Below are 27,931 nucleotides of genomic sequence, written 5' to 3'. Positions count from 1 at the left end.
CGCCGGCACGACTCTGAGAGCAATGGAGGGGAGACCGAATAGAGGTAGAGGAGGTAGCTGGAGAAGAGGTGGCGGGAGGGGAAACGACAGCGAGAGTTGTGGCGGTGAACACCGGGGCCGAGGGAGAGGAGGCCATCACCGTGGCCGGGGTAAAAGAGACCACTACCGCGGTCGTGGACGCGGGGGAGGCGCCCCTGCAGCGGGCTTCCACCACCGGGTGAGAGAGGCTGTCAAGTGGACGTTACGTCCCGTTAGCTCCTGTATGGAGAGATGCTTTCGCCAAAACTCCATTAAAAGAATCTGGAAATTTAATGTGGCCTTGTTTCTCGGCAAACGTATACACCTCTTCGAGTATGACTCGACACATTTTACGAATCGGTAGGATCCACTCTTCGATTCGGCATGCACCTCATACACTAGGTAGCACTTATTTAAATACAATTTCAGTGTGTGGGATAAGTTTGCCTGCCACAATCTCCTTACGCCAGAATACCCTGTGGAGGGCGGTAGCAAGCATTGTAAAATCTTTCTAAAAGTTGAGATTTAATTGAAATAAAGTGCTGCTTCGTAGATAACGCGAATGCCGAATTTATCAGAAGACCTTAATGATGCCTGGAAATGCCTTCAGTTACGTTCTATCACGTCTGTGTGATTGCCAATGAGCAAGGCCACATTAAATTTGCATAATTTTGAATGCAGTTCGGCATTCTAATATCTCCATACAAGAAAGAAGGGAACGTATTGGGGCTAACGCTGGCCCCCAAGGGGGTCGCGTCCTCTGTAACGTGCTAGCTAAAATCACACAAGTCTAGAAAGAGGACTCTTTCAGTATTCAGAAACAGATTCATACAGCATTTTTAAAAAAAAAATACAAAACAAATAGCCAATGTTATGTGTTGCTTGCTGTGGTGCAGCAGAGGAGAGTTTGTGCTAGCATGACTTTAACGGAGTGCACTAGTAGCCTACATAATTAGGTCCTGTCAGTAGATTGAATAGAAAGGAACCTTCCTGGTGTGTCTTCATAGTAATCAAGCTCCGAACACATGAAATACCTACGACAGCATTTTGATGTTGTCATGATAGAAATCAGAATTGTTAATTTGTGGACAGTGTGTATGACTCAGAAAACTGGAAGGTTCAACTTAATTTGCACTTGAATGTTCTGTCAGGTGATGCCTCTGCCATGGTAACCACAGAATTAGAAGGCATAGATGAGACTTTGTCATAGTAACACATCAGCTTTCCAAGTCTGGTGTAAATTAGCAGTATTAATTTCCATGACAACACTATCACCCATTCTACATCTGCCATCCTATGTACCAGCCAACCTTTCAAGTGTTTAGTTTTGCAATGGCAGTGCATCAGCTCTGTTAACCTCATTCACATCACTAATCTTTATTTCCATGACATTATTATTATGGCAGCTCTATGACCATATAGGTTTAGATGCCTATGCCTCAGTCAAATTCAATACAGTTGATTTTTAGCAGGAATGTCTTTTCTGTCTATACTAGAATTCTCTGTACTAAATCTATGGGACATGTCATTTACCTTGACCCTAACCAGACTCAAGCAGCTTGCTAGGCTTAGCTACCAATCATGAATGAGGGCTGTGTGTCAGTGACCACTTTACAAAATGCAGTACTCATTGAATTATACCTTCACTGCCAGCACCATCTCTCTTATGGGAAATCTTGGAAGCAGCCATCAAATATGTAAACTTACTGCCAGTGAAAAATAGTCTAAGCAAACCTAGGTGGAATATATCTCATTCACCAGAGTATACTGTAGTCACAAAAAACGTAGGAATGATATGAATTCTCCATATCACAACATACACATATTTAACAATAAATGGCCAAAAATGTACAACATTTTTATTTCCTCATATTTTTGTATCAGAACCCCATTACTTTTGCTTCCTGGAAGACAGCATAGCTTTAGTGGTTAGACTACCTCATGGCGAACCAGTAGGCCTGCATAAAAATTCCAACCAATAATACCATCACAGAGTGGTAAAATGGTACAATGGTCCATTTTGGGGTGTTCAAGAAGCAAGACCCAGTGGAAATGCAGTTTCCTTGTATTTAATTCTGATACTTAGACCTGGGATAACTGATGCAAATGGGTGTAAATGGGTTAAATTAGCCATGGGCCAACTGGACTAAAGCTGACTCTGGGCTGAGAATGGGCAGTATGAAATTCCCATGAAGTACACTTTGTTCATTCCGCTCTCTTCTCCGTTAGGGTCAAGATGAAGGGGACGACCTGCAGCTGGAGGATGACAGGATGGAGGTGTTTTCCAGGAGGAAGCTGGAGTCCAACTGGGACCGCTATGAGGAGTCGGAGAGGGCGGAGCCTGCGGACGACACGCCCACTCAGAGAGGAACGGACTACCACGTCCTGCTGGAGTCGGCAGGTAAGGTCCGGCTAAACCTCTGGCTCTGTCAGCCCACGGTACTGGGGAGGACAAACAAGCCCGCCTCTCCGAAAACTATTAGAGAGTCGAGGCTCTAATCTGTGATGTCATCATGGTGCTCAAAATAAAGCTGTTCCATTGCCAGTGGAATTTTTGGACTCGGTACCAGTAATTTTTCTGGGACGGGGGCACAGTTAGCACTACAAAGAAATGAAGCTAATTTGGTTCCAGCAGCTCCAAAAAAAAATTGGAAAATTCTCAATCAGCATCCCATAGGTTTTCATTTTTGCAGCGCCATAAAGCTTGATGCAACATAAACAACTTTAATTAGAAATAATGATCGAACTGTCACCAGATAATACAAACGGTATTGGGGAATTCTGTGTTTTTAGACGTTCCTGTTATTTCAGAACATGCATTCATTCGTGTATTAGCCCTATTGGGGTAATGAGATTGAAATAGACTGTGAGTGGAACAGTCCGCTGAGTCTAATTGTACCCTTCTAACGTCGACTCTCTATCCTAATTAGTGAGTGGAAATGTCTTACGGGACTTGCATTGCCCTGTATGGACGCTGCTTTCAGACAGCTGCATAGAGGATGGCTGTTTGTGCAGTTCAGCCTCACTGGTCAGTGCTCGGGCCCCCAGGGGCTCTCTGCAGTCTCGGCCCCCGGTTTCTGTTGAGATTTCTTGCCCCCCTGCAGGAACGCGAGTAAGAGAGATTAATGCCATCTAGTTAGAGCAGAGGAGCGTTTTTTTTTTTCATTTTATTTTAGGTTTTATTTACTTAGATTACAACCCCGGTGGAGGAATGTCACATTTAGCTCATGCCTCAAGCGGGGGCTAACTAAGGCGGAAGGTCACCCACAAGTCTGCCGGATTTACAGAAACGCGGCGTTGATTAACACGCTGTCCGATCAGTTTATCATTTTTAATTTTGACAGACAGGGAAGAGGGCTTAGGTCTCCTTTTACCGGCCGCAAAGCGTACAGTAATTCGATTGGCCGGCTGTGTGTTTTGAATAGCTGTCGTTGATGGATTCCGTGGCTTTATGAGACGTGGCCATCGGTGTCATTTTGTGGCCGATCCGAAAAAGAAACAGAAGAGCAGCCTCTCTTGTCTGATTTTAGCCACGTTCCCCAAGATGCCAGCAGGCAGAGTACAACATGAAATATTAACCCTCTTATTTTTGGATGGAAGGGTGTGTGTGTGTGTGGGGGGGGGGGGGGGGGGGGGGGGGATCAAAAGCAAAGCACAGCGCTCAAGTACATTTCCTCCCTCTGACACTTCTGAAAGGAGAAGAGCGACCCACAAGAATTGGCGAAGGCGTGCTTTAAAAAAAAAAGCAGATCCAGTCGTTCTTCAATCATAATCTTTTTTGTCCCTGAACAGAGATGAGTGCAGTAATCATTCATGGCTCCGTGCTTCCCTTCACCCCCCCCCCCCCGGGTTTCGTTGGATTTCGTTTCCGCGAACTCCGTCCTCAGCAGGATTATTGATATTCATGAAGCTTTATTTGTGTCATCTATTTCTGAGCGCGCATCCCGACGGTTCGCCAGTCAGAAGTTCAAGACTCTCTTCTCCGCTTCGCTCTCTCTTCACCTTCATTTCACCCGGTCTCCTCTGTATTACCATGCCTGAGTAGATTGTATAAGATACTGCTCCGGGACTGATCTGGAAGTCTCTCTCTGCTTGCAGTAACATTGTTACTTCACTGTATTTACTAGTGTTGTGATCTAGTGTTATGCTTTATATTGCCCAGTATTTAGGTCATTGGAATTTAAATTACAGTTGTTTAAACTAGGGTTACACTGATGTATTTGACTTTTAGTAAATATTGGATAATTGCCCAGTCATGTCTTTTTCTGCCAATATAATGTTCACAGCCACATAGAAACAATCTGCAAAACCTGACGTGAAATCGTATTTTCTTTGCACATTTTCTTAATTGTTGAATTATGTTTTTGTAAATTAATTCTTCATTTAAAGGCCTAATGTATCCCAGAGTTTCCCTGCCATTGAATAGGTGTGGTGGGTCATCTTAAAGAGCTGCTAACCCTAAAAAAATGTCATTAGTCTGGGATTCAATGAAGAGTATTAGTGTCCCTTCGTGGTCTAAATGCTGTTTCAGAGGTTTTTCCATCCTGGCAAGAATAAAATTCTGGGTTAAACACTGACTAATCATAATTTTTGCGCATGAAAGTTGTCAAACAGAAACATAACTTTAAGTTTAAAAATATTGTTATCCATGTCAGCCTTCGAAAACCCTTATCAGCTGAATCCTAGAATAACCCTTATTCTACTCTGGAGGGGCGGTTAGGCAATCGGCTGGTTTTTTTTAAGCTGTTTTTTTTTTTCTCACGCCATTAGAGAGTGCGTTGCAGCGCTCTCTCCGTCTCTCTCTCTCTCTCTCTCCCCCCGTCTCTCGCAGCATAAATGCCAGAGGTGCTGTTGTGAGTTGTTTGACTCCTCTCTCGTCTCTGTGTTTTGCCCACATTGTCAGATTAGTCATGCCGTACAGCAAGAGGCCGCCGCTCTCTAGAGGATACTTAATTGTACGTGGGAGGAAATGCTTTCAAGAGGCGTTTTTTTCTGGCCAATTAGGGTAGCCATGAAATCAGGAATTCAACATAGAACCCCCCCCCCCCCTTTTTCCCGTTGGCGGAAGTTATTGTAGAATACCTCTTTTACTTTTACCGCTGTATCCAAGGTGTTAAAGTGCTGCAGTCATTTCTTGTTTGTTTTGCTGGCAAGACAGGGCCGAACGCACGGGTCAGAGGCCGCTTCTGTTTCTTCTAACTTTTTATGTATGTGCAGCCGTTGTGTATTTCAGGAAATAGCCTAAAGCGCTGTTTTCTCCAACTTTTCTAATGCGGCGGCACACTCCTTTTTGTATCTCGCGAATCCTTCTGAGATACAACAGTCCCCCCCGGGCCCCGCGCGTCTTCTTCAGAGGGGTCAAGAGCGGCGGGGTCGGCCCCCGCAGCGCGGCGGAGGCGGCACCGGCACCGGCACCGGCAGGCGCCGGCGCGATCACAGGCTGATTTCGCAAAGCGCTTTAACGAAGCCGACGCGGCGTTGATGCGATGTGACATTCAGGGGGGGGCGGAGAGCGTGGACGCCGTGTCGGCAGCTGACGGTGAGAGCGATCGCCACGTTCATTTGGAGACATTAGTATAATTACTGTAAACAAACAAGACCGTTACGGAAAACATCGCCAGCCTCTACTAGCCTCTACGCTGCATTTTACATTGTGTGTCACCGGGAAATCGGGTGAACTGCTTTACGGCACAGAGGCATATTGCTTTACTGCACAAAACGGCAAGAGGGCGCTGTTCTTCCAGCACAAATGGAGCTAAAGCGTTCAGAGTTTCTGGCAATGACAGATGGTGGAGGGAGTGAAAGGCTGATGGAAAAATCACTTTATTAATTATTGGCTCTTATTCGCACTCCTCCTATAATTATCAATAGACAGTTCTGATGTTACTGTCCCTCCTAAAGGTGCTAGGTTGAAACCTTGCTTGGATATTATAAGGAGGGTTAATAGCGGTATTGTATTGGGAATATTAAATGGGAACTTCCCATCACAGTAGATTTGCATTGATGGGGCTGCAAGAAGGCTCAGCAATAAGTTCCAGTTTCTTCACTGTGGTCAAATGAGTTAAAAACAGACAAAATAATACATTCCAATATTAAATATCACCATGTTATCACACCACGGCACACATATACACACCCTGAAACAAAGAAACATACATAAACACTGAAACAAAAAGAAATGCATACATAAAAATAGAAATATGCATACACAGATGTGCATCTCGATTATTCTTTGTCCAGTGTTGGATGATTTGCTGGAGAACAATCCCTATACAGACACTAGGGCCAAATGCTGTCTGTGAATTAATTAGTCTACAGTACTGTGTGGTAAATAAAAGTGAAAGCTATGATCCCCTGTTGATTTTACCTATGAAATCACTTCATTAAGGTTCAAGTTTATTTATTTAGCACAGACGAAACATGGGGAAAGTTTGAAGAGAGCTCGTGGGATCTCACTGCCATCAAAACTTCAAATATTACAAGTTAAACAGCATTTGAAATGATGCAACCCTGACAGGGGAAATGCAGATGAAGGGAAGGAAACATGTTAAAGAAAGACTTTTAAGACTTAATAGATAAGATGGCCATAAGATGGCTGGTTTTAAGAAGATATTCCCACTGTGTCACTGCATATACTGTATTTGATAGGTTTGGTATATTTCCATTCTTTTCTTTGTCTCCATAAGTTCTGCTGCAGTTTTGCTGTTATTTTGCACTCTTAATAATGCTATAATCCATACTTTTCATTCATACAGCCTGCCTAACATGCTCTAGTGTTGAAATTCTCACTTGCATTTGTTTACATAACCTCCATTTATATAACCCCCGTTTGCCGATTTTTGTTTCTGTTCTCTTTTTCTGTTTTTATTCTGTTTTCCGTTGTTTTATCCTATTACATTTGCCGCTGCAGCGACCCAATTTCCCCTCTGGCGCCATTAAAGTTTCATCTTGTCTTGGCTTATGTTTGCATGTACTTATGCATCTTTGTGTGTGTGTATGTGTGAGTGTAACTATGCGTGTTTCAGTGTTCCTGTGTTCTATTCCTGTGTTTACATGCTAAATAAATGCACAAACCTAGACCTAACCGGAGGGGATTTAATGTGAGATCGATAAAGGAGTCTAGCTTTCAAATTCATCTGCTTCTTGTATTTGGTTGAAAGAGGAGGTAGAGAAGCTTAATGTTTTGCACACTTGTAGAAATCTGCAAAAAAAAAAAAAAACGCAACTGCAAAAAAAACACAATGGTTGACATTCTATCTGCAAGACCTCTGTTGAAACCCCCACTGCCCCTCACCTCTCCCATTGATTTACACTGATTCACTGCGGTTAGGAAAAATGTAACCTTTGACAGGGAAATTATGATTTCTGTTGTTTTGTAGCCTTGTGCATGTCTATTATATAGCTTTACTGCTTGTGCGATCAGAGTGAATAACATTCGCTCTGATTGCACCTTCTGCAACAAAGAAGGATAAGGTTGATATGTCACCAGGCAAGAAGACATAACAGTTTTTTTTTATGCTCGTGGCTATATAATCGGAGTTATCTTTTTCCAAGGGTAAAACCTTGGCGCTTTGTGACGCTAGAAATCTTTCAGGACCGGTGCAATTTGAAAAATGCTTTTGTGGAGGAACTTTTTCCTAGCCTTGGATAACTCTAGCGGTCGTCATGAACCGGAGTGGAATTTTGATGAACCTGCGGGTGTATCGATCGGGTTAACGCGCATCGGTCGCCATCGGGTTCCCGTCGACCCCGTGGAACCTTTTAAAGCGCTTTTATTTTGCCGGGTCTCGTCGTTGGGGGGGGGGGTTGATTGTGCTGTTGCCAGGGGTAATGCGTGCACAGTTCCCTTGGTGTGTGTGTGTGTGTGTGTGTGTGTGATTGGGGGGGGAATTGTCAGGCAGTTATTTACGTCCTAACACAGTCATCTATCTGTACACATTAACGCGTGGATCAATCCTCCCTCCCCCGCAGCCGTAGTTAACGAAGGCCACTAATGGGCACCTATCAAGGCTCAATCATAATGAGACAAAAGGAAATCGCGTTAAGGCTGCAGTGATTCAGCTAACTCGATTGACAAACACAAGGCCGTTTTTTTTTCCTAACCCGGGATGAATAGTCTCAATCATGGCATTAATTTATATGTTCCGGCGTCGTTATGGATACTTGATTAGCCGCCCAGAGTGGAGGAGACTGGCGTCGAAAGCGGAGGAATGAGTCTTGCTTCACGAAAAATATGAACTGTAGCACGGCATGTTCTGCTTAGGCTAGTTTGACTGTATTTCGCTGATTACGATTAAGCCGCCCCGGAGGATGACACTCGGCTTAATTAAGCAGCAGGTAGATCAGCTCTGGTGTGATAATCCTACATTCTTTCCACTTTCATCCTTCAGTACTCGTGCCAGGGGTTTTTTTTTTTTTTTTTTTTTTAAAACATGTAGGAGCGTTTAGGACGGAGCTTCTGGTCTTTTTGTGCTTCAGGGGATAAGATGGAACGAGGGGTTGGGCTGCCAGTCATGTGACTTGTCATCCCCATGGTTTTTAATGATGCCTTAAATCAAATCAATTCACTCATCATAACCCCCCCCCCTCCCCCCCCCCAACACACACACACACTTTCCTACTGAGACTTAAGCCAATTTAAGATTCATTAACAATTAATTAGCCTTTGTTTGTACATTTTAAAGCAAAATACTGTGCAAAATTTACTTAACTGAATCTATAGTTTGTATCAACTTTCATTTGTTTTTGGGTTTTTTTGTCAGCGGTTATTTGATTCATTAATATACTGCATTTACCTATCAGTGTGAAAATCTGTTTTTTTTAATGCTATTTTTCTTATTTAAATATTCAGGTTTTATAGTTTTTTTCATAATTCTGGCCGTATTTTACTTGGTTGACTGCTGCTCCTGTGAACGGTTTAATTCCCCGGTATAACAGCTATATCAAACAGAATACATACTCACCCCTTATAGCCGTGACGTCCTCGACAAAACGCGGTCCTCCAGCGTCAAAAGGGGCATTTGGCCAGTTCTCGGATATGCTGTTTTTTTTGTTTTTTTTTCCCTCCTTCACCCCTCTGCTTCAGTCTGGCAGCGCTCTCTCACTTTCCTACTCCCTGCGCCTGTCTTAGCTCTTTATGCTCTCAGCTGGCTCTCTTTCTCTCCCTCTCCCTCTCCCCGCGTTCACTTCACACCTTCCCTCGCTCGCTCGCTCGCTCGCTCTCCTCTTCCCCTCTTCCCCTCCCCTGTTCCCTCTCGCTGACTTTTTTCTTTTTTCTTTTTTTTTCCCCCCCTCGCCGCTCCACTCTCAAACAAGGTGAAACCCCACACTTGTCAAATACAGGTAGGTCATCGCGCCGTCTCCTCAACCTCGGCAGATGCTCGGGCGTCTCGACGTGAACCGGCTTTTCAGCATCCCGATGCTTTAGAACCGCAAAACCGACTGTCTCGGTCTGCCTCTGAGACACGATGTGAAATGCAGAAGCTGCTCAACTTCGCTCAAGTGTCCGAGAAGCCGAGGTTAACCCGTTGGTACCGCCTTCCTCAGAATTAATGAAGAGACGTCCTCCAAGGCTTCCGTTTTTTTCTTAGGAGACAAATGCGTGAGTTCCTAAGAAGACAGAGAAAAAGCTGCCGTTGCTCAGGATGGATTAATTATTCCTCCCTCCGAAGTTTCAGCAACTCCACCAGCTGTGGGAAGGAAGGGGAGTTAGAGCGTGTCGCATCCCCCGGGCTTGCATTCGGTCGAACGACTTTGTATTTCCTGCAAGGGGCTCTCGTGCAGCGGCCGGCTCGCTGTGGCTGAAGAAGCTCGGACGAATGGACCCCAGCTGAGCCGCACCACGCTGTCCTCCACCGATACACCCGATTCAGAAAGTCCCAGAGGGCCCGCAGGCTCGTCGTGTTATCTGGGCACCGAGCAACATGTAAGAGGAGGGGAGCGAGAGAGCGAGAGAGAGGTGAGGAGGTGGATTTAAAAAAAAAAAAAAAAAAAAAATACAACAAGAGGAGGAGGAGGAGGAGTTGGATGAGGCAGAGGAGGGGGAGGAGGAGCCTGAGGAGGAGGAGGCGGCGTGGGCGTCAGCAACGGTTCAAAAAGGGCCAACTGTTTGCCTTTGCATACGCAGCGCTTACGGTCGGGTGTCTGCATCAGAGAGGACGCACACACACGCACACACACGCACACACACGCACACACACGCACACACACACACACACACGCACACACACGCACGACCGCAGGATCTTCAAACAGCCTCGCACATCCTCGACTTCATTAATCCCCTCTGTGTTTGACACCCGGTCCAGCGCGCACCCTCTTAAAAAGGGGGAGGGAGGGAGAGGGGGGGGAGGAGTGGCAGTGGAAGCGATCACCGAGTGTTTGAACAGCTTTGGGTTAGCCAGGCAATCTCAGCTGCCTCTATCAGCCTCCCAGCAAGTGTTTCTCAGTGTGTGTGTGTGTGTGCGCTTCCTCTATTCACCGGCAGGACCTGCCCCGTCCAGATAAGCTTCCGGCTATAGCCTATATACATTATCTAGACCAGGCTATAGCTATAGATGGCTGCATAAGGAGCCGGTGTTCCGAGGTGAGATTAAACTTGGCTCAATGTATGTTCCCTCCTGGCTGAAAAGGTTTAACAGCCCCTTATGTAGACACTAGACCTGTAATATATCTCATGTGTCCATTGCTACCACCACTACCAAGCCAGTGTGAATGTTATCCATATATTGAGAAGGCAGAATTAGGCTACCATGTATTTATCCCCCCAGATCGATGTGGCATCAGTAATGAGTTGTGTGTATGCATCATTATGAGTATGAGGAGAAACATGGGATGGATCAATAACTAGAGAGAGGCTGTTTTTTTTTATTGACAAGGGTCTAGTCAAAGATAATAGCCCCTTAATTGTCCCAGTGAATTCTCAACATGCCTTAACCAGGGCTTTTTTTTAGCTCTTTCTTGTGTTTGAGATTTTGCTGCTTTGTTAAGAAGTAAATGCATAAATGATGTTTCATTCCTCTGGGAGACAGAAATCCAGCACCTCTTGTGGGCTCTGTGTAGGATACTGTGGCTTATGTGCAGTCCAAAAGCTCTTGTTTTTCATTACAATATAACTATCAGTTATTTTAGTGTGAAAAGGAATTTTACTTGGGACCTTATTTTCATATCAAAGGATCCCACATAGGGCTTTGAACCCAAGGTTTTGAAAAGTCAACCCGCGGCTTGCTTACAACTGGTCATATCAGCAAGCAACGTCCACTCCGGTTGAGAACAGCTTGGCCAGCACTGTTTGACGCAATGAGACTATCACGGTGTCACATGTTATGCAACATGCCATCAACACCCACCACAGGCCTGCGTGGTGGGAACTGACTTCACATTGCATTGTCCAGGTAAGCTCAAAGGCCAGCGCTACGGTGAAGTAGCTGACTTAAACGACTGTGAAGGAACGATGATGCGTGTGTTATTGGATGTCCTTTTCACTTCCTTCCAGTTTAAAGTTCTTAATATAGCCGACCACAAGCTGTCCCCAGAGCAATATTAAGACCTTTTGTTCATTCATAAAACCAGGGTGAAAAAACAACTCTGAAATTTAACTTCATTTTAAAATTTTTACTGCTTGCGTTTTTACTACTGAATGACAGAGACAGCTTGGGCCATTGTAAGAACTCTTTCTTGATTCATTAAGCCAGCGTTGTAATATAGCCCCAACATTTTCACCTCAGCAAGGCATTAGCCATAAGAATTGTCACGGTGTTATGTAATCTTTATAATGGAGGATTTGGTGACCCTGGCCCTATCCCGGCAGCCCTCAGGACCCATTGAAGCTCCACCATTTGTCTGGCTCCTCCAGGAACCACGTCTTGCCCGAGCGTCATGAAAGGACCACAGCTGTTTCATCTTCACTCTGTATGATTGAACCGATTGAGAAGGCCGGGTGCTGGGCATTTCTTTTGAAACTCTTTCTTTCATGTGCTCCCATCCCTCTGATGACGACGAGACATGGAGCCAGGCAGACCGCCAGGCATGTTCCCATGGACCACTAGGCCCCAAGCTCGCTATTGATTATCAGGAGAATGCAATAAAGAGGATATGAGCCATGCATTATGTATCCCAATGGGAGTTTATATAATGAGGCTTGCAGATATATGGTGATGGCTCGATTTCCGTAGGTTGGGTACATCACAGGCTTCCACCCACACACTTGGCCTCTCTGACACCAGCATTGTATCTTGGTGCTATTAACCACCACTATTATTGTGGATGGAGTTTGCAGACGACGTGGCCTTCAGTGATTGATGAGACAATATTGCACGTAACCATAGTTCATTTATGAGCTGTGTTTTGTCATGGCAGAAAGGGAAATTCTATGTATGGATGAAGTTTCTCACAAGAATGTGTCTTTATTTGACAACTGAAACATGTCATTTGGGTTTATGAATGACCATTCTAAGAGCTTGATCAATTCTATCAGTTCATTTTTTCAAGGGGCATAGAGAGAGAGAGGGACTCTTGTCGCATTTGATTCCATTCTGCGTGGAAATGGCTGTTGGGAAACGAGAAGCCCCCCGCTGTTGGGTATATATGTCCTCATGTTGAAGTGAAGGTAACTTGATGGCCTTACTGGTTTGGATGAATTGTCAGTGACAGGGACCCACCTGCAGCGAGCCTCTGTCTCAGTGTCGCCTCTGTCTTGTCTGGGCCCGAGGGCGCTGGATTGGGTCCTGTCAGGTTCAGCAGCTGAGGCCCACGTTCACACATCACACCGACTGGGTTTGGTGTGCTTAAGATGGCTTGTAGTTTGAGCGCTGAGATGGAAGCTTCATTTCTGTCTGTTTTTATGTAAAAAAAAATACATCAGCCTAAATCACGAAACGGAGCTGCAACAGAGAAGAGCTTCCCATCCTCCCTAATTGAGACCCCTGTAGATTTGCGCTTTTTGCCCAAATTAATTTGTTGGTTAGGTTGTTGACAGGGAATCGAAGTGACGAATCGAAACTTAAAGAGTGAAATACAAAACTTGCTCCTAAATATCACTGAACAAGCGCTCCATTGAGAGAAAGCCGGACTCACCAACAGGGGCTGAACCTGTTGTGCAAAGACGTGAAGAAGACATTTTTTTACGAGTATGCAGTTTATTGACATCACATTACATGATTTCTGGGTATTGGAAGTCAATCAAAATTACCTCTTGCTGCCATTTAGGCTCACCATGTGCAAAGCTTCGAGGAGAGTGGGCAGTCCACTCTCCTTAAGTGCTGTTATTCTTTTATTGAGACAGTGGGAAAGAAGAGAGGGAGATGGGGTGAGACAAAGGAGAGAACTCTGTCAGGATTCGATCTTGAGTGGTTCCAGGTGCAGGGAACTTAACCACTCGACTATTTCTGGGCACATTTCATTCATTTTGTATATTGCATTTTATTTGGTGAGGCTCTATAATAAGCCCCAACCTCACTATATTTTGTGCTTTATTTACCAACTACTATTTTAGGTAAATTTCTTTTTGCATGCAAATAAAATGTAACCTAATCTGATATATGCTAATCAAATCTAGTCTGCAGTTGTGTTATATATGCATGGTGTTCAAAGGCATCAGAAGATGAGTTGTATGTTTCAATATTGATTTTTATCCGGAGACCGTTTCCAAATAACCTTACCAAAAGCTGAGGCAATTATTTCAAAAGACTAGGGTTTAGAAAGAAAACTCAAATTAGTCATTTAATGGTGCGATTCTCTGCTTCAATTAAAGATAATTGGGTTGCGTGCTTCAAACCTCCCACACTGTATCACTTGTCTTGTGGTAAATAACAATAGTTGTGCTGATAATAATGGCACATTAAGCTTTCCATCAGATGCATGGCTTCCAAAAGCCTTTTGGGGATTGTCAAAGCAGTTGTCCACCTCCTGCCTGAACATTTTGCAGTTAACTGTCAACTCAAGCTGCTCATTAGTTGTGGCCACCCAAATGCAACGCTTTTCACCAAGCAAATGGCCTACTTTAAAACAAACACCAAACCCTGTGCGTCCAGTTTTCTGTAAGTAGGCATTGCTGACATTAACAAACCGAGATTACTTCACCTCATTTACCGGTTGAATCCAATAATTTCCACTCCAGTTTAGCCAACTGATGTCATCACCCCTCCAATTTACAACAGCAATTGATGATAAGGGATCAATAGTGTTTTGCGCGTCAAAGGACGGGCTATACTAATGGTGTCTCCTTGAATTGGCCCAATTACTCAGGTCTGAGAGTATCCCTCACCCCTCCAAAGTCCCTAAGAGCCTAGCTCGGAATATGAACTTGACCTCCGACAGCAGTTGCCGAACCAAGATGGATGGCAGTTATTAAGAGCCCCAACTGAAGCAAAAGCAAAGTTGACTGCAGGGCACTTGTGCCTGACAGCTTCTCAAGACAAGACGGACCACCTCGCGAAAAACAGATCCTCTAATGGAAAACGGCAGCCACTTGAATTTATTCCACTGTTGTGTGCCCTTCCTTTGATTGCCCTGCAATTTGTTATTTACTGTATGCCAGTACTACATCCCAAGGAAAAAGGAAGCCGTTTGAGAAAGATGGACACGTGATAATTGCTGTTTACTTGGCCCTTTCTTCATTGACCCAGATCTTTTGACCTTTCTGTGGCTTCAAGCTAACACATGCATCACCTAAGTGTCTGCCTTGATCCACATGGGTACAAGGCAGCACCAGGTGCCACTGTTGATTCCAGCTGAAAATGCCAAAAAAATGCCAAACACATAGCAAGACATGTTTTTTGACTACTTATATTTTTTAGAGAGTTGCTGCACACCCATTAGTTTGTGCCCTGTGGGTGTTTAGATAAACTTGTCAATAGTATCGTAAATACATTGAAGCATCTAATGTTTGAGTCAAAATTAATTGGGGTCATCTTGGTTCTTCACATTGAATAGACCTTGACAATTCTGTTCATCTGTCTTTCTTTCGGAATTTAATCTTTCAAATGGCTTCAGTGAGACATTTAGCAGATGTCAATATCATACAGGTACAGCACCTGTCTCTGGTTTGTGTTAATGTGAGGCTAACGATGTTGGTAGAATGTTTGTCTCCCTGCGGGCTTATTGACCCAAGTTGTTGATTTCCATGGTGCAAACCTGTCTGCATGTTTAATGTGAGAAGATCTGAATCTGCTCCCAGAGGCTTTTTCACTAACCAGAATTTCTCCCCCACTGCAGTGTTGCAGCTGTACTGTCTGAGCCTTGAGGATCAGAAAGGGTCAATTAAAGGAGTATTCATTAGGGATGTAAAATTGCCAGAGGGTTGTGCTAGCAAAATATCTGTTGTATTTATTATTAGGCTAGTTTGCACATAAAATGAAGTTGCATTTCCAGCATAATCCCAATGTGGTTTTCTCAGTTTGTTGAATTCCACCTTGTAGATAAGATCCATTTTATTGCGTCTGTGATATGCTGACCACTACAGCTGGAACTCGTCATAACTAACCCTGACATGGGACTAGAAGCATATGGAGTTGGAGACAAGATTCATTTACTTGACTGCAAAGCATCCCTGGCCATGCCAGTGAAAATAACTCTGGTATGCCTTACATTATGTAGCCGTGAGACAGGTACAGCACGCGGAATGAACCTAAATAATCTTACTATAATGTTTCATGTCACGGCCCACCCTCTAAAATACAGGCGGCAGGTGTTTTGTGTCTGTGGAACCACTGTATCAAGACTCTGTTGACTCTCTCAGACAGAATTCATCATAAAAACAGAAGAACTAGGGATTTCTGGAGTGAATAAATTGCTGGGGTGGCTGGATATGTGCTTGGCTTCAAGTACTAACGTTGTCATTTCGTCCATTGAAGCGCTCAAGCTATGGAGACACTAGCGTCTAACAGTTTGCTACTTAATTCAAGGTGATCCACAGGTTTTTACATAGATGCCAGATGGTGCATCGTTCTCATCTTGCCTTTTATGCTTTTAAAGCGGTCAGAGTTTGAACTTCTAGCTAGAGAGAGAAAAAACTGTGGGTAATACTTTGTTGCAGTCTTGTGAGAAGCATCATATTTTAGAAATTCACTGCTTCATTAGGCCACTTGATGCTCTAATATATGTTGCCAGAGATATTGTCTAATTGAACATTTATGTACGGATACTTTGGACACTACTTCAGCCCTGGCCAAGTTTTGTTTTTAGCAGCCTGGTTCAGCTTTTTGGCTTTTTTGTGATTATGACTTCATGCAAGTCGATTAATGGCATCAGCTACATAATTAACTAATGTTCTGTGTGTTCCTGATTGGTCCATGTGTATGGCATTTATGACGGCATCAAACAATTTAGTGTAAGCTGCTTGTTTTTCCCTATCGAGTTGATTTTAGCACAATGTTGATCAGCGTTAGCCGAGTGTTTACCGGGTTAGTCAGCTAACCTAATAGCCGAGGCTCCTTGGTCCTCATTAATGAGGGACCCAGCTGTCCCGGCGCTCTCAGACTGATGGTCAATCTAGCCACAGGGACCTGCACTGGGAGGCTGCAGCTGAGTCTAAAGCACACACTCATTCTCACCTGATTAGCCCGCCGCTTAGCCCCCCCACAGGGCCTTTGTTAGCCCCGGCTAGCGAGTCGTAGCGTCTGCGGCGAGGAGAACAAGTGTGTCTGACAGGATGAAGTGGACAGCTGTTGTTCAAAACCACTGTTTGATTCTGATAAAAGAGGAGTGATAGGCTTGGCGTTCCTATTCATTACATGTTGAAGATCAAATTTGTTGCATGGTTTCCTCAGCCCACAGGTGGCTGTCACTGCCACACACTGGGGACACTCTAGTCGTTTATATCCACTCGGGACAGTTGGTCCCTTTGACTTACAAGGGAATGTATTTTCTTGTGGGTCTGTTTGTACTGTGCCTAATGGTCACTTCATTTACTTATTAGTGTCATGTTACAGTGCCATTTAGCCATGCTACCAAGACAAATCTCTTGTACATGTTATGCCCAAAACAGCCGCCCAAGTAATTTTTAATGCACTAGGCTTCAAACCAGACATTTTCGGTTGAAGTAATGCTATCCAAGCAGTGAAAGCATGTTACTGAACTACAATTACCATTATGTTGAGGAGGTAAGCTATTTGTAAATTGTCTGTCTGTGGCATTTGCTTCACAAAAGTAATCATTTTGGAGGGAAATAAAAAAAGTCAGCTAATGCTGCAGTGGCAAGTTAGAAACGCTAGTGTCGTTAGCTTACAATAGAGTGAGAGCCATTAGCCTGAGCAAATATGAGATTCAGCGCTTGCCAGATGAAATGTCAATAAAGACAGCTAAAATACAGCCTATTTCGATATATAAACACACATACAATACAGTGACCTCCCTACCTCCGCACCGCAGCCTAAGTAAACTGCCAACCTGTGGGAAACACTGACGATAATGCGACTGTGATTCTGAATATCCATTATGAATTGACCTTTAAATTTGGATTGCTTTTGAGAATGTATTTTGTTTCCGTAACACTGTCAGATACTAATAATCCCTACTCTGTTGGTATCCGGGACAATAGGCTTAGGTTATTTCACGTTAAGTCCAGTCCAGGCCAGTATTTAGCCTGTGCTGAATTGTCTTGAATCCATTCTGTGTGCATTATCTCCTGAACGGCTGTCTATCAATGACACCAATCTTTGTTAAGGTGTGAGCTGAGGAGCCAGTCCGTGTAATCAAATCAACATGTGAATATATGTATGTGATTATTACATGGAAATGGATTGCATTAGAATATTCCCGGGCATGCTCCACCGTGCTGTTGATTTAGTGCAGCACACAACCTCTCCCACTGATAAGCCTCTCCTTTGACGCTGTTGGCCACAGCAGTCCACTTACAGTTGTAATTTACTACAAAACAAGAAAAACAAAACCTATGAATATGAATGATTGGATCCCATGGAAGCATCTTATCACTAATAAACCTCTAGCCTAATGAGAAGAGCGCCGCAAGTGAATTGGACATAAACGTAGCCTCGCCCAATCTCCATATAAAGTTAAGAGTAAATAGCTTCCCCTCCTCTTTATTGTCTCGCCTGGTTTGCTCCGGATTTTAATTGCAATTAGCGCGGACAGTGATTTATTGACGCGCTGTGGGCTAATTGGCTTGGTTAAAAGGCGTGACAGAGAGCATGTTGGGGGTTAAGAGGACGAGCCTCATCGATCGCAAGAAAAAGCTTCGAAAAAATGTCCCGGGTGTCCACTGTTTTCTCACTTCCTTGTATCTTCTTCCTTCCTTTCTCTTTTCTGGTTCCCTGACTCTTTTTTTTTTTTTAACATTTTGTCCTCCCTCTCTCAGTGGAGTGCAGTCCCTCTCCAATACTGGGGGTTCGCCGTATGTATAATACACTAATCGCCCCTTAGTTTTGTATGAGCTGCTCACTCCTCACCTTGCTCTATCTCCTCTCATGTCATCAGGTGAAGATCCGCCACGTTATTCAAACTGAACGAATCGTTCACCGATCACACATCATTACTCCACTAGCAAATGGAGAAAGACATTTTTTAAAAAGTTTGAGAAAGTGTGTGTGTCCCCGTTCCGGTGGGATAAAATGTCAACATGTCATGGCAGGTGTTAGCAGAGATTGAGCAGCGGTAGTGTAGCGTCGCTCCTTACACCCCCCCCACTCTCTCCCTCCCTTCCTACTCCTTCCTCAGCTACCGCTAAGTCGTACTGTCAGGCGGTTCTGTTTATCTACCTCCTTTCCCCCCCTCGTCCGACCGGTCACCGCTCCGAGGAAGAGAGGCTGATCTGGGTTAACACCAGACCGCAGCCCGCCTCTCTCCGGTTCATACGGCCGGCAGCGTGCCAGGCCAGGAGGCTTGTCGCTTGTCACTGTATTCCCTCTGTGCACTTAAGGCGTGGTCCAGTCAACAAGGGTGTGTGTGTGTGGCTCTGTGTGTACTGTAGCCTACATAACAACAGGATAATGACGGCACAGTCTGGCAAACAGGATGCGAGAGTTTCTGCAGGGTCACACAGGCAACCAAGGATATGCGTGTGTGTGTGTCCAGGGTTGAATAGTAACTGTAATCCTCAGATTAGACATCACATAGCTATTCAGCCCAGGATCCTTTTTAAAAACCATGTGATCTGATTATGGTTGCGTCTAGGATTACAACCTGAATAATTCATGTGAGTTCTTGGAAGAGAATTTTCTTTTTTGGCGAGGTGATGCGCCTAATGGGAATGTATTCAAGGGGTTAAATAGGCCTGAAAAAGAAATTCCCGGGCTCACTAGCATATATAAGGAGACTGTCATTTTAAACTGTGTGAAGTAATGTTGCGTTTCTGAGATGTATTCCCTGACTCCCCCGGGCACGGAAGAGCAGATAGCGGCGGCGATACGGCGCTCCGAGCGCGGCTTTATCTCGCCTCCCGACCGCGTGCCGGTGCTCCACAGTCTGCCAGAGCAGAACGGAGAGAAAGAGAGAGAGGGAGAGGGCTGAAGATGAACGGCGACGGGGCGAGAACAGAGCGGGGCAGGGAAGGAGCGGAGCGGAGCGGAGCGGAGCGGAACAGCCGTGGCGGGGGAGCGAGGCCAGTCAACACGTCCCGATATATAAAAAGACGAGAGCGGGACGAGCTGCGGATAGTTCAGCGGAGCCAGGTTGCTAGCAGAGGCCACATTTGTCAATACGGGGGGGAGGGGGAGGGGGAGGGGGGGGGGGGGACTCGGCCAGCGGGACGTCAAGAGACAGGACACGGCGTTAGACAGGAGTTGCACAATGCCAACTGAGCCACTTAGCCCGCGGCATGAGTAATGCAGTGTTTATTCACTATGGAAGAACTGGGCCCCAGCATCACGGACCATCAAAGCAACTGTTTACACTGAGGCAGCTTCCCTGGCGGCCAATATTATACTCATAACAACAATATTTCAATATAGGCTACACGCTGAGGTTTAGTTCCGAGAATTCCTACGCGGGTCTGGAAAAGTCTTGTTGAATAGTTTGGGAATTCCGCAAAGAACTTGGAAAAAGTATGGAGAATTTTGCGGTTGTAGATCCACTTTCAATCCACATGTGAAGACTAATCTTCAGATAGAGTGATATAACTGGTTGACAGTCTTATTACCCAGCCACTGTCAGGCATACATAATATTGGAACACCCACAAAAATGTTCAAATCCAGGCAAGAAATGAGGGTCTGGGAAAAAGTATTGGACTTTACATTGGAAACTTGCATGTCTGCTGGTATGAAATAATCCCAAAGTCAAAGTGCTGCAGTTAATCTAGCGGAGTGTGTGTACAGTGTGAATTTGATTAAAAGTATCAGACAGCACGTAGCCACATGGCCTGACTGTCTTTCTGACTTGACAAAATCCTTTTGGACGTGTAAAACTATGCTCTCACAACAGAGCCAAGCCTCGGCCAAGATCTGAAAAGGGGATTTAAATCGGGAGAGTTGTGTTTGGACGAGGAGGCACGAAGGGTCAACTTCTCTCTCTCTCTTTCTCTCACGTGCTCACTTCTCTCTCTCTCTCCACCTCCTCCTTCTCTTCCTGTTCTGGAGGTTTGACAGAGCTTTCTCTCATCCCCGCTGGCAGCAGTTGCCATGGTTGTGTCAGCGCCTCCGAACTGAACCCCCCCCTCGCGCGGTATTTCCAGAGACGCGGATCAGGTTGACACCGCGCTCGGCCGGTGTAGGAGAGAGGGGGGGGGGGGAAGAGGGCGAGCTCGGCCGGTGTCAGCAGTTCTCCGCCGCTTCAGAGCGCGCTTTGCGAGACGGAGCGAGGGAGACAAGAGGTTGGAGGCGGATTAGGGTCTAGTAGGTGGATATTAAACAGAAGAGGAGGACAGCGGCCGGAACATGAGTGTGAGAGCCAGAGAGAGAGAGAGGGAGAGAGAGAGAGGCTGGTGCCACCGCTGAAGGATCATTTCACCCCTAATACAGATTTCCCATGTTCCTGTCACCATCGATGTTTTGCGAATAGCAAGACTGTCATCATATGGTTAGATCCTGCAGCTGCTTCATTAACAGTGGAGGCAGGGTCTGAAATTCCCCCCACCACCCCCACCAAGCGCCAAATACCAGTAGAAATTGTCTTTGGCACTTTTTTTTTAGACATTTTCAACAGCTCAGTTCCAGAGTTTCTGCTGCTGCACTTCATGATGAAGTACAAATTTGATCCGTTGTGTAAGTGAGAGAGCAAGTTTTTTTAATTTTTTTATTTAAAGCTTGTGAATCCATACCCAAAATAGCACTGATACATAATAGAAACTGCATACTTTACACCACAGATTCCCCCTATAGAGGAGATCTAATTAGATTTTGGAGCACCTTGCTGCATACATTTGCATGTATAAAACAGATTTTATTGAAACTACTATAACTCCTTAATGCTTTAAGATACAGAGTTCATATTAATACCACCCATGTATTATGTGAAGACAAGTATGTTGACATAGAACAATTTGATATTTGGTTCATTAATTAGCTTAATTAATGACCTCATTAGTAGGGCTGGGTTTAAAAAATCGATTTTCCGATTCAAATCGATCTTCATTTGAATGATCCGATATTGATTCATAAAATCCCGAGATCGATCTTTTAATATATGCCCAATATATGCCTGTAGAGTCTGTAGAGTTGCACAACTTGCACTATATTGTGTTGACTGCTGTAGTGTGTTGGTCATGTTAAATAAGAAGTACATTAATGGAACTGCTTTGGGGTCAATTCTTAATGTAGACATTAATATTTTTAATAATGCACCAGGTTAGAGGGTTCCTTGTACAATTTACAGCATTAGTTCTCTGAGAATCTTTCATATCCAAGCAAAATTGGTATTGTAACTGAAATATCCCTAACCGAATCGATATTGAATCGAATCGAATCGGGACCTTGTGAGTCGGAATCGAATCAATGGCGATACCCAGCCCTACTCATTAGCATAACTGGTAATGTTTCATACATCATGGTGGTTATGGCGGGACATGAGGCAGCTCAACTGCCTCTTTGGTGCTACATTTACATTTTCAACATCACAATGTTTTATCGAAGGTAACACGTTTGGACACTTCTGCTGTTTAGTTGCTGGTTCTACAATGAAATCCACATGAGTCCACAAAGTCTCCAATTAGTTGAATGGATCAGCTCCATCTGTTGGAGCTTTTTCCTCGACGTTGTCACAGAGCCTCGGTTCTCTCCTTCTTTCCTCTGAACGCTGATCGATCTGCTTCAGATAACGGCAATAACATGAATTAGGGTTTAGGTGAATTTTCCATTTAAAGTGCACCTAATCCAGGTCTTATTTGCCCAGATCTTTCCCAGTGAGGGGGGAAAAAAATAAATAAATCGGTCTATCTCACCGGTGACGGACACCCAGCGCTGTTCAGCAGCCCAGCATAAAGGCATCCACCCCCACAGCCGTCACACAAAGCTGACATTCCCATTCCCTCCTCTTATCTCCCTGCCTCCCAGTCATTGTAACCTTGATAATGCGTTTATCCCTAAATCATCTTTCCTGTGCCTGTTTGACAGCAGGGACCGGGGCCCACAGACAAAAGCCCCCCCCCCCCCGCTGCCTCTCCTGTTTGACCCCCCCCTCCACTCCCGTCGAGCAAAGCAATTAAGAGCGACTGCAGTTGGCACCCGGCTGAAAGGCGGCGTGCGTCTCTGATCTCACGCACAGAGGGCAGAGCAACAGAGCGCCAGGCTGCGGCTTCTCCTCCTCGCTCTCCCACTGACCGGCCCATCTGTGTGTGGCAGACTGACCAGTGTGTGCCGCGGCCTCTGACTGGGACCCCGCCCCTTAGGATGCACACAACACCGCAAGACTAAAATCTGCTGCACCAGCTCACTCTTCAAGATCAGTGTGCTGCTTTTTTTATTGTATTTTATTCTTTTTTTTTAGGGGCGTTTTGGTCCTTTTTGGGGGGAATTTTATTGCATGTTGGCAAATAAACAATTTGTACCACTAAGATTTGTTTGAACTAGAAACTGATCCATCCCTCTCCATCCCCAACCAGTCCACCCTCCACCCCTCCACTGTTGAGATTTTTACCATATTGGTGGTTTTATTTTTTGTTGATGCAGTGGTTTGTGGCTTCTGCTGCTGGCTGCATGGTGTCAACACTTCCTACTGCGTGCTTGGTTTGTTTTCTAATGAAAAACGCACCCATTTTTCTCACCCAGAACACACTAGAAAGCGAGAAGCGAGAAAAATATAACCGGGTGAAACTCTAAAAAAGGATACTCCTAATTGTTGGCTTTTATTCAGCATGGAATCCAAGATTTGGGGGGGGAAAATGACTGGATACACACTCACAGTTGACTTATTTATTGGAACACACACCGTGAAACACTGACCATTTCAGCGAGCAAAGCCTTCATCTCTCTCAAGTGCGCTGCCTCTCTCGAGTCGTCGTATTGGATTTGCTGTTCTTTGCAATCCCATCATGGAAGCGCTCTTCAAAACTGATCATTCGGTCAGTTTTCTATATTCCATGTAATCCATTTTCATCTTGAAAGCCTATCAACGAGCTGAAGCCAGCGTAAAAGCGTAAACGGGTATACTTCACCTTTTGTGTTGAGATGGAAAGGATGGAACATAAAAGCCCGCCTGTAAACCTATGTCATCCTTGTTATTTTACACAAGCGTATTGATGATATAACCCGGTGTCTTTGTTGTAGCTAAAAAGCCCTCGAGCTAATTGGTGTCTGGAAACAAAGTGGCGTCACATGTAAGCGCGGCTTTAGCTCTTGTATTGATCATCAGTTCATACAGAGCTATTGACCGCCTTCCAACTATGTTACTAGAGAAACAGAGGTTTTCCATTTCAGACATTTCAGACGTGAAGGCCGATCGATTGGCTTAAGGGAGCGCCGGAATGGGGTTCGTTAGACGCGGCCTGGAATTGTCTCGTTATGTATTTAAAAGGAGATGAATAAACTGTTGAGAATGTGTTGTTTTGGCTTAAAAACGATGTAACTGTAGTTCTCTGCAATCCGATGTGTCAAACAGTGTTTCTGTGTCTTTCCACCAGGGGATTCTTTCACTCAATTCCGTTTTGCGGAGGAAAAGGACTGGGAGATGGACCCATCGGCGGCCAATCAGGTAAAATCCATACCGCTATCTGCCCAATCTCCGCCATTCTGCTTTTGCGTTTCATAGATTTCACCCACTCCCTGTGGTATGGATTCCTTGAGAAGAGAATATTTTCCTGGGTTGAAGACGCCTGGCGGGGAAAACGCAGGAAAGGGCTAATGTGGAATTCCTCAGGGATTTAGTAGGGCTCGACTGTTTTTAAGGTTACATACAAGGATATTTAAGGGCCAAATTACTGGTTTATCTACCAACATTCTGGTAGTATTGCTTTTCCTCATGTCACTCACTCAAATAAATTTTTAAAGAAGAATATGAATAGAAAAACATGTCTCGATGCTCTGATGGCTGACTTCTTTTAAGCTGCATCAAAAATGTCTTTATATCAGTCATCGGAATTGATACGTTATGATTCATCAACATTTATCATTGATCTACAAGTACTAATACTGTCATGTGGATATGAGGCGATGCCGATGTAAATATTTAACATGGCAAACATAGTCCAATCATGTGGGGATCCTGATTTCCTTCTGCTTCTGGTGTTCACTCACTGCTACATTGCATTTCACTTGGGCCCCGAGTACAAAGGAGAACTGATCTTCACTAGCGCTTTAAAGATTTTTCAGCAAGCAAACTCTTCAAAGCGGTTTGCGTCTCCGGAAAGAGAAAGGTGGAAGCAAGAGAAACTGTGTTGATAGTTCCACTAGGACCACACTTTTCTGTATCAACATCCAGGAGGCTATAGTATGTGTCAATCCTAACAGAGGGCATGAATCTGTATGCTGGAATAATGCTCCCAATAATGTTTTATTTACACTTTCCATCAACGTTTTTAGGCCATATCCTCACCAAGCCCCAATGGAGTCAAAACGTAGATGTAAAGTAGAAATAAAATTCACTAGTCCAGCGTGATGATTCATGTTCTTTGTTCAAATTTGATCTATCAGTATTACAACTCTATATGTCTGTCCATACCCATCAAATCCACAAACAAAAAGACATGGATCCTGTATGTAAACGGCTGTTTCAAGACATTATTCTCGTGTTTTCGTCACCATCATTGGTCTCGTCCCTCTCTAGATCTCGGCGGTGTTTGTGGACCTCCCGGCTCTGGCCCAGTGCCTTCAAGAAGTGCCTCTCCACCAGAGACTCAACCTGGAGGCTGAGCTGGTACAGGTAGGGTGACTATTTACACTATATCCTGCATGGTATAGAACTATTGTCATACTTACTTAGGATCCCCATTAGTTGGTAGCTGGTCTTGCTGGGGTCCAGAACCAGAGCCAGGAATGTGTAGCCTCTTGTAGCTCATGAAGATATTCTGTCAATATGAAGTAGTGATTGGGAAGTGTGTAGCTTTCTATCCAAGAGCTGGCAAACTAAAAAACATTTACCTGCCAAGAATAATTTTTTATAAACATTTTTCAAAGAAATATGTCACCCTACCCGTCTTCAGTGTTATTTCCCGTATAGAGTCAGGTGTGTCAGGATTCAAAACTCACCGTCTGTCCCGTTGCAGTCATTCACACCAGTCCTAACGTTTCAGGTCTCCACACCGGTAGAGCTGCCCACTATGACCGTAGCACCCAAACAGGACAAGGCCAAGACGGGCAACTTCCCTCCTCCACCCTCGGCTCCGAAAGGCCTCCGCGCCGGCCTGGGACCGGGAATTTCCTCCCAGGCCGCAGACCCGGCGCCGGGCCCGGATCCTCAGGCCTCCTCCGGCTCAGCCGAGCCGCCGGTGGACGATATTGACGAGGAGCTGGACCAGCTGCTCACTTTACAGAAACCAGCCTCGGATGTTTCAGGAGAGCAGTCCGTCAGTGTCGCGGAGGAGGAGAGTGCCGCTCCAGATGAAAGTGAGTGTATTCAGCTTTAGTGGAGCTTCGAATATGTTGGGGAATATATTGAGAGGAATGGAAAGGTTTTTTTTTTCCTAAAACGGACCTTAAAGAACAGCATTTCACTAATAAAAAAAAAAACAGAACTGTGATGAGAAAACGCTCAATAGTAAAATAGCTCAATTGGCCTTGGTAGAGATATTTAGTCAAGTCACTGTACTTTTTTTGGTGTCTAACCTCAACACTGTTTCATATTAATGTGCTGTTCTTTTATGAGGCTTTTCACCGAGTTTGAGTTTCATCTATCACCCCCCTTAGTTTATGATAAAACTCTAAAGAGGTATTCAATGCTTAAAATCTTAAACTCTGCATCTGTACCGGTTCAAAAAATGGGTAAAACCATTCAAGGCAAGCCTAGGCTCGTACAAGGATTGAATCAAAATCATCCAGTGATTTGTTCTTTTAATCGGCAGTGCCTGGGGAAGCAAAGGAGGTGGTTCCAGAGATGATGGAGGAGAAGACGGAGGAGGTGAAGGAGGTCGCACCGCCTAAGGCCGCTCCAGTCAGACAAGAAGTGACAGAGGAGGACCTGGAGGACTGGCTTGACAGCATGATCTCCTGACCCCCAACTGTCAGGACCATCGCCGACTTCGGGAAGAGAAATGATTTGGGCTGGGAGTCCAGCAGTATTTTTGTACAGAAAGGAACTCGGTGGACTTTATTTTTCGCTGCCTGCGTGGGGTTTAACCTGGAACGAGTTAAATCCGCTACACCTCCCCTTCTACCTCGAGTCCCATGGCAAACTCATACATCAGAACTGCACCACTGGCTCTTTGAAAGACGTTCAGACTGACAGCCAATTATAAAGCCGACTTGCTTGACGGACGCTTGTAAAGGGCTTTTGATCATAGGATTTTTCATTGTTTCACTGTGGCCCCAGATTGAAAAAGGGAAAAGTTATTTTCCTTGGTAGTTTTCTAGTCTTTTCGGCTGAATGAGCGACAAAACCGTCCGGAGCTGCGGGGATGGGACGGAACGTCTCGGACCAGGAGTTCGCGAAAGGGTGTCAAAATGTTCTTTCCACACTTCACGATCCACAGAGAGAGAATTCTCTGTTCCTTGTGAGATTTTGAAAGCCACACACCGCTGGAGTGTCGCTGTGAGAGGGATTTCAATTACAGAACAGGAGAGACAGACAGTGCAACAGGCCATGGACAACGCATTTGGTTTATTGCATTGATTACTTTATTCATTTCCTCCCCCTTGTTAAAAGAAATGCTGTTTACCAAAGCTACTACATACATACAAATGGCCATACAATAGCAATTAACCATTTTGTCGTAAGTGTTCAATAAATCCTTGAACTACGTTTTTTTTTTTTTTTTTTCTCTTTTCCTCAGCTTGTGGGTTTCTTCTCTACTGTGGGAAGAAGTGCAGGCGGGCAGGACACCACAGCTTGGGAACAAAACCAAACTAAGCAACATTTACACAAGGATCATCTAGATTTTATACAACAAATGTATTCTCTTTTTGTTTTTGTTTTTTTTTTACTTAAAAGCCACAAAACTAACTCGAGCTAAATCTGCTTGTAACTAATCCAGAGCTAGAGCACTACAGTGTGTCAGGAGGGACAAAAAAATAAAATGGTTTTGCATAGTTTCTCTTAAGGCACGTTGGCACTTGATAAACACCTAAAGTGAGTCGTCTCTGGTCCTGGAAGAACCGTCTTCAGCAATTCCCCCGTGTCATCGGACAGATTTAAACCAGCTTCGAAAAAGGCAGATCAGGTCTCACTCGTTTGATTTGATGCAAGCGGATCGGCGTTAATGATCGATACCAGCAGCACACATCCATTTGTTTGGTAAGAAGTTACAGTAGCATCCTGGCATTAATCTTTGTGCATAATCAGACATTCACTTGTCATGCTGTAACCCTCCACACGTATCAAATGTCTACACACAACAAATTGTGCAACAGGTCGGGGTTAAGCAAGTGAAAAGGCAA

General features: G+C 44.7%; 1 protein-coding gene across 1 annotated transcript; it reads left to right on the top strand.

Annotated features, from left to right (window-relative positions):
• Positions 1-22: 22 nt before the first annotated feature.
• Positions 23-27,907, top strand: aven (apoptosis, caspase activation inhibitor). The gene is made up of 6 exons (XM_071522167.1): positions 23-217; positions 2,248-2,419; positions 24,025-24,095; positions 25,167-25,262; positions 25,633-25,945; positions 26,401-27,907. The coding sequence occupies exons 1-6, from the start codon at positions 23-25 to the stop codon at positions 26,547-26,549; spliced, it is 996 nt and encodes a 331-aa protein (XP_071378268.1). The 3' UTR covers positions 26,550-27,907.
• The last annotated feature ends 24 nt before the right edge of the window (positions 27,908-27,931 follow it).

The sequence above is a fragment of the Centroberyx affinis genome, unplaced genomic scaffold (assembly GCF_046629955.1).
Source record: "Centroberyx affinis isolate AG114_WGS23_722 - 3 ecotype Tasmania unplaced genomic scaffold, CSIRO-AGI_Caff_v1 ptg000963l_1, whole genome shotgun sequence".
NCBI lineage: Eukaryota > Metazoa > Chordata > Actinopteri > Beryciformes > Berycidae > Centroberyx > Centroberyx affinis.
Note: the sequence above shows the minus strand (reverse complement) of the source record. Positions and strands in the feature narration are given on the sequence as shown.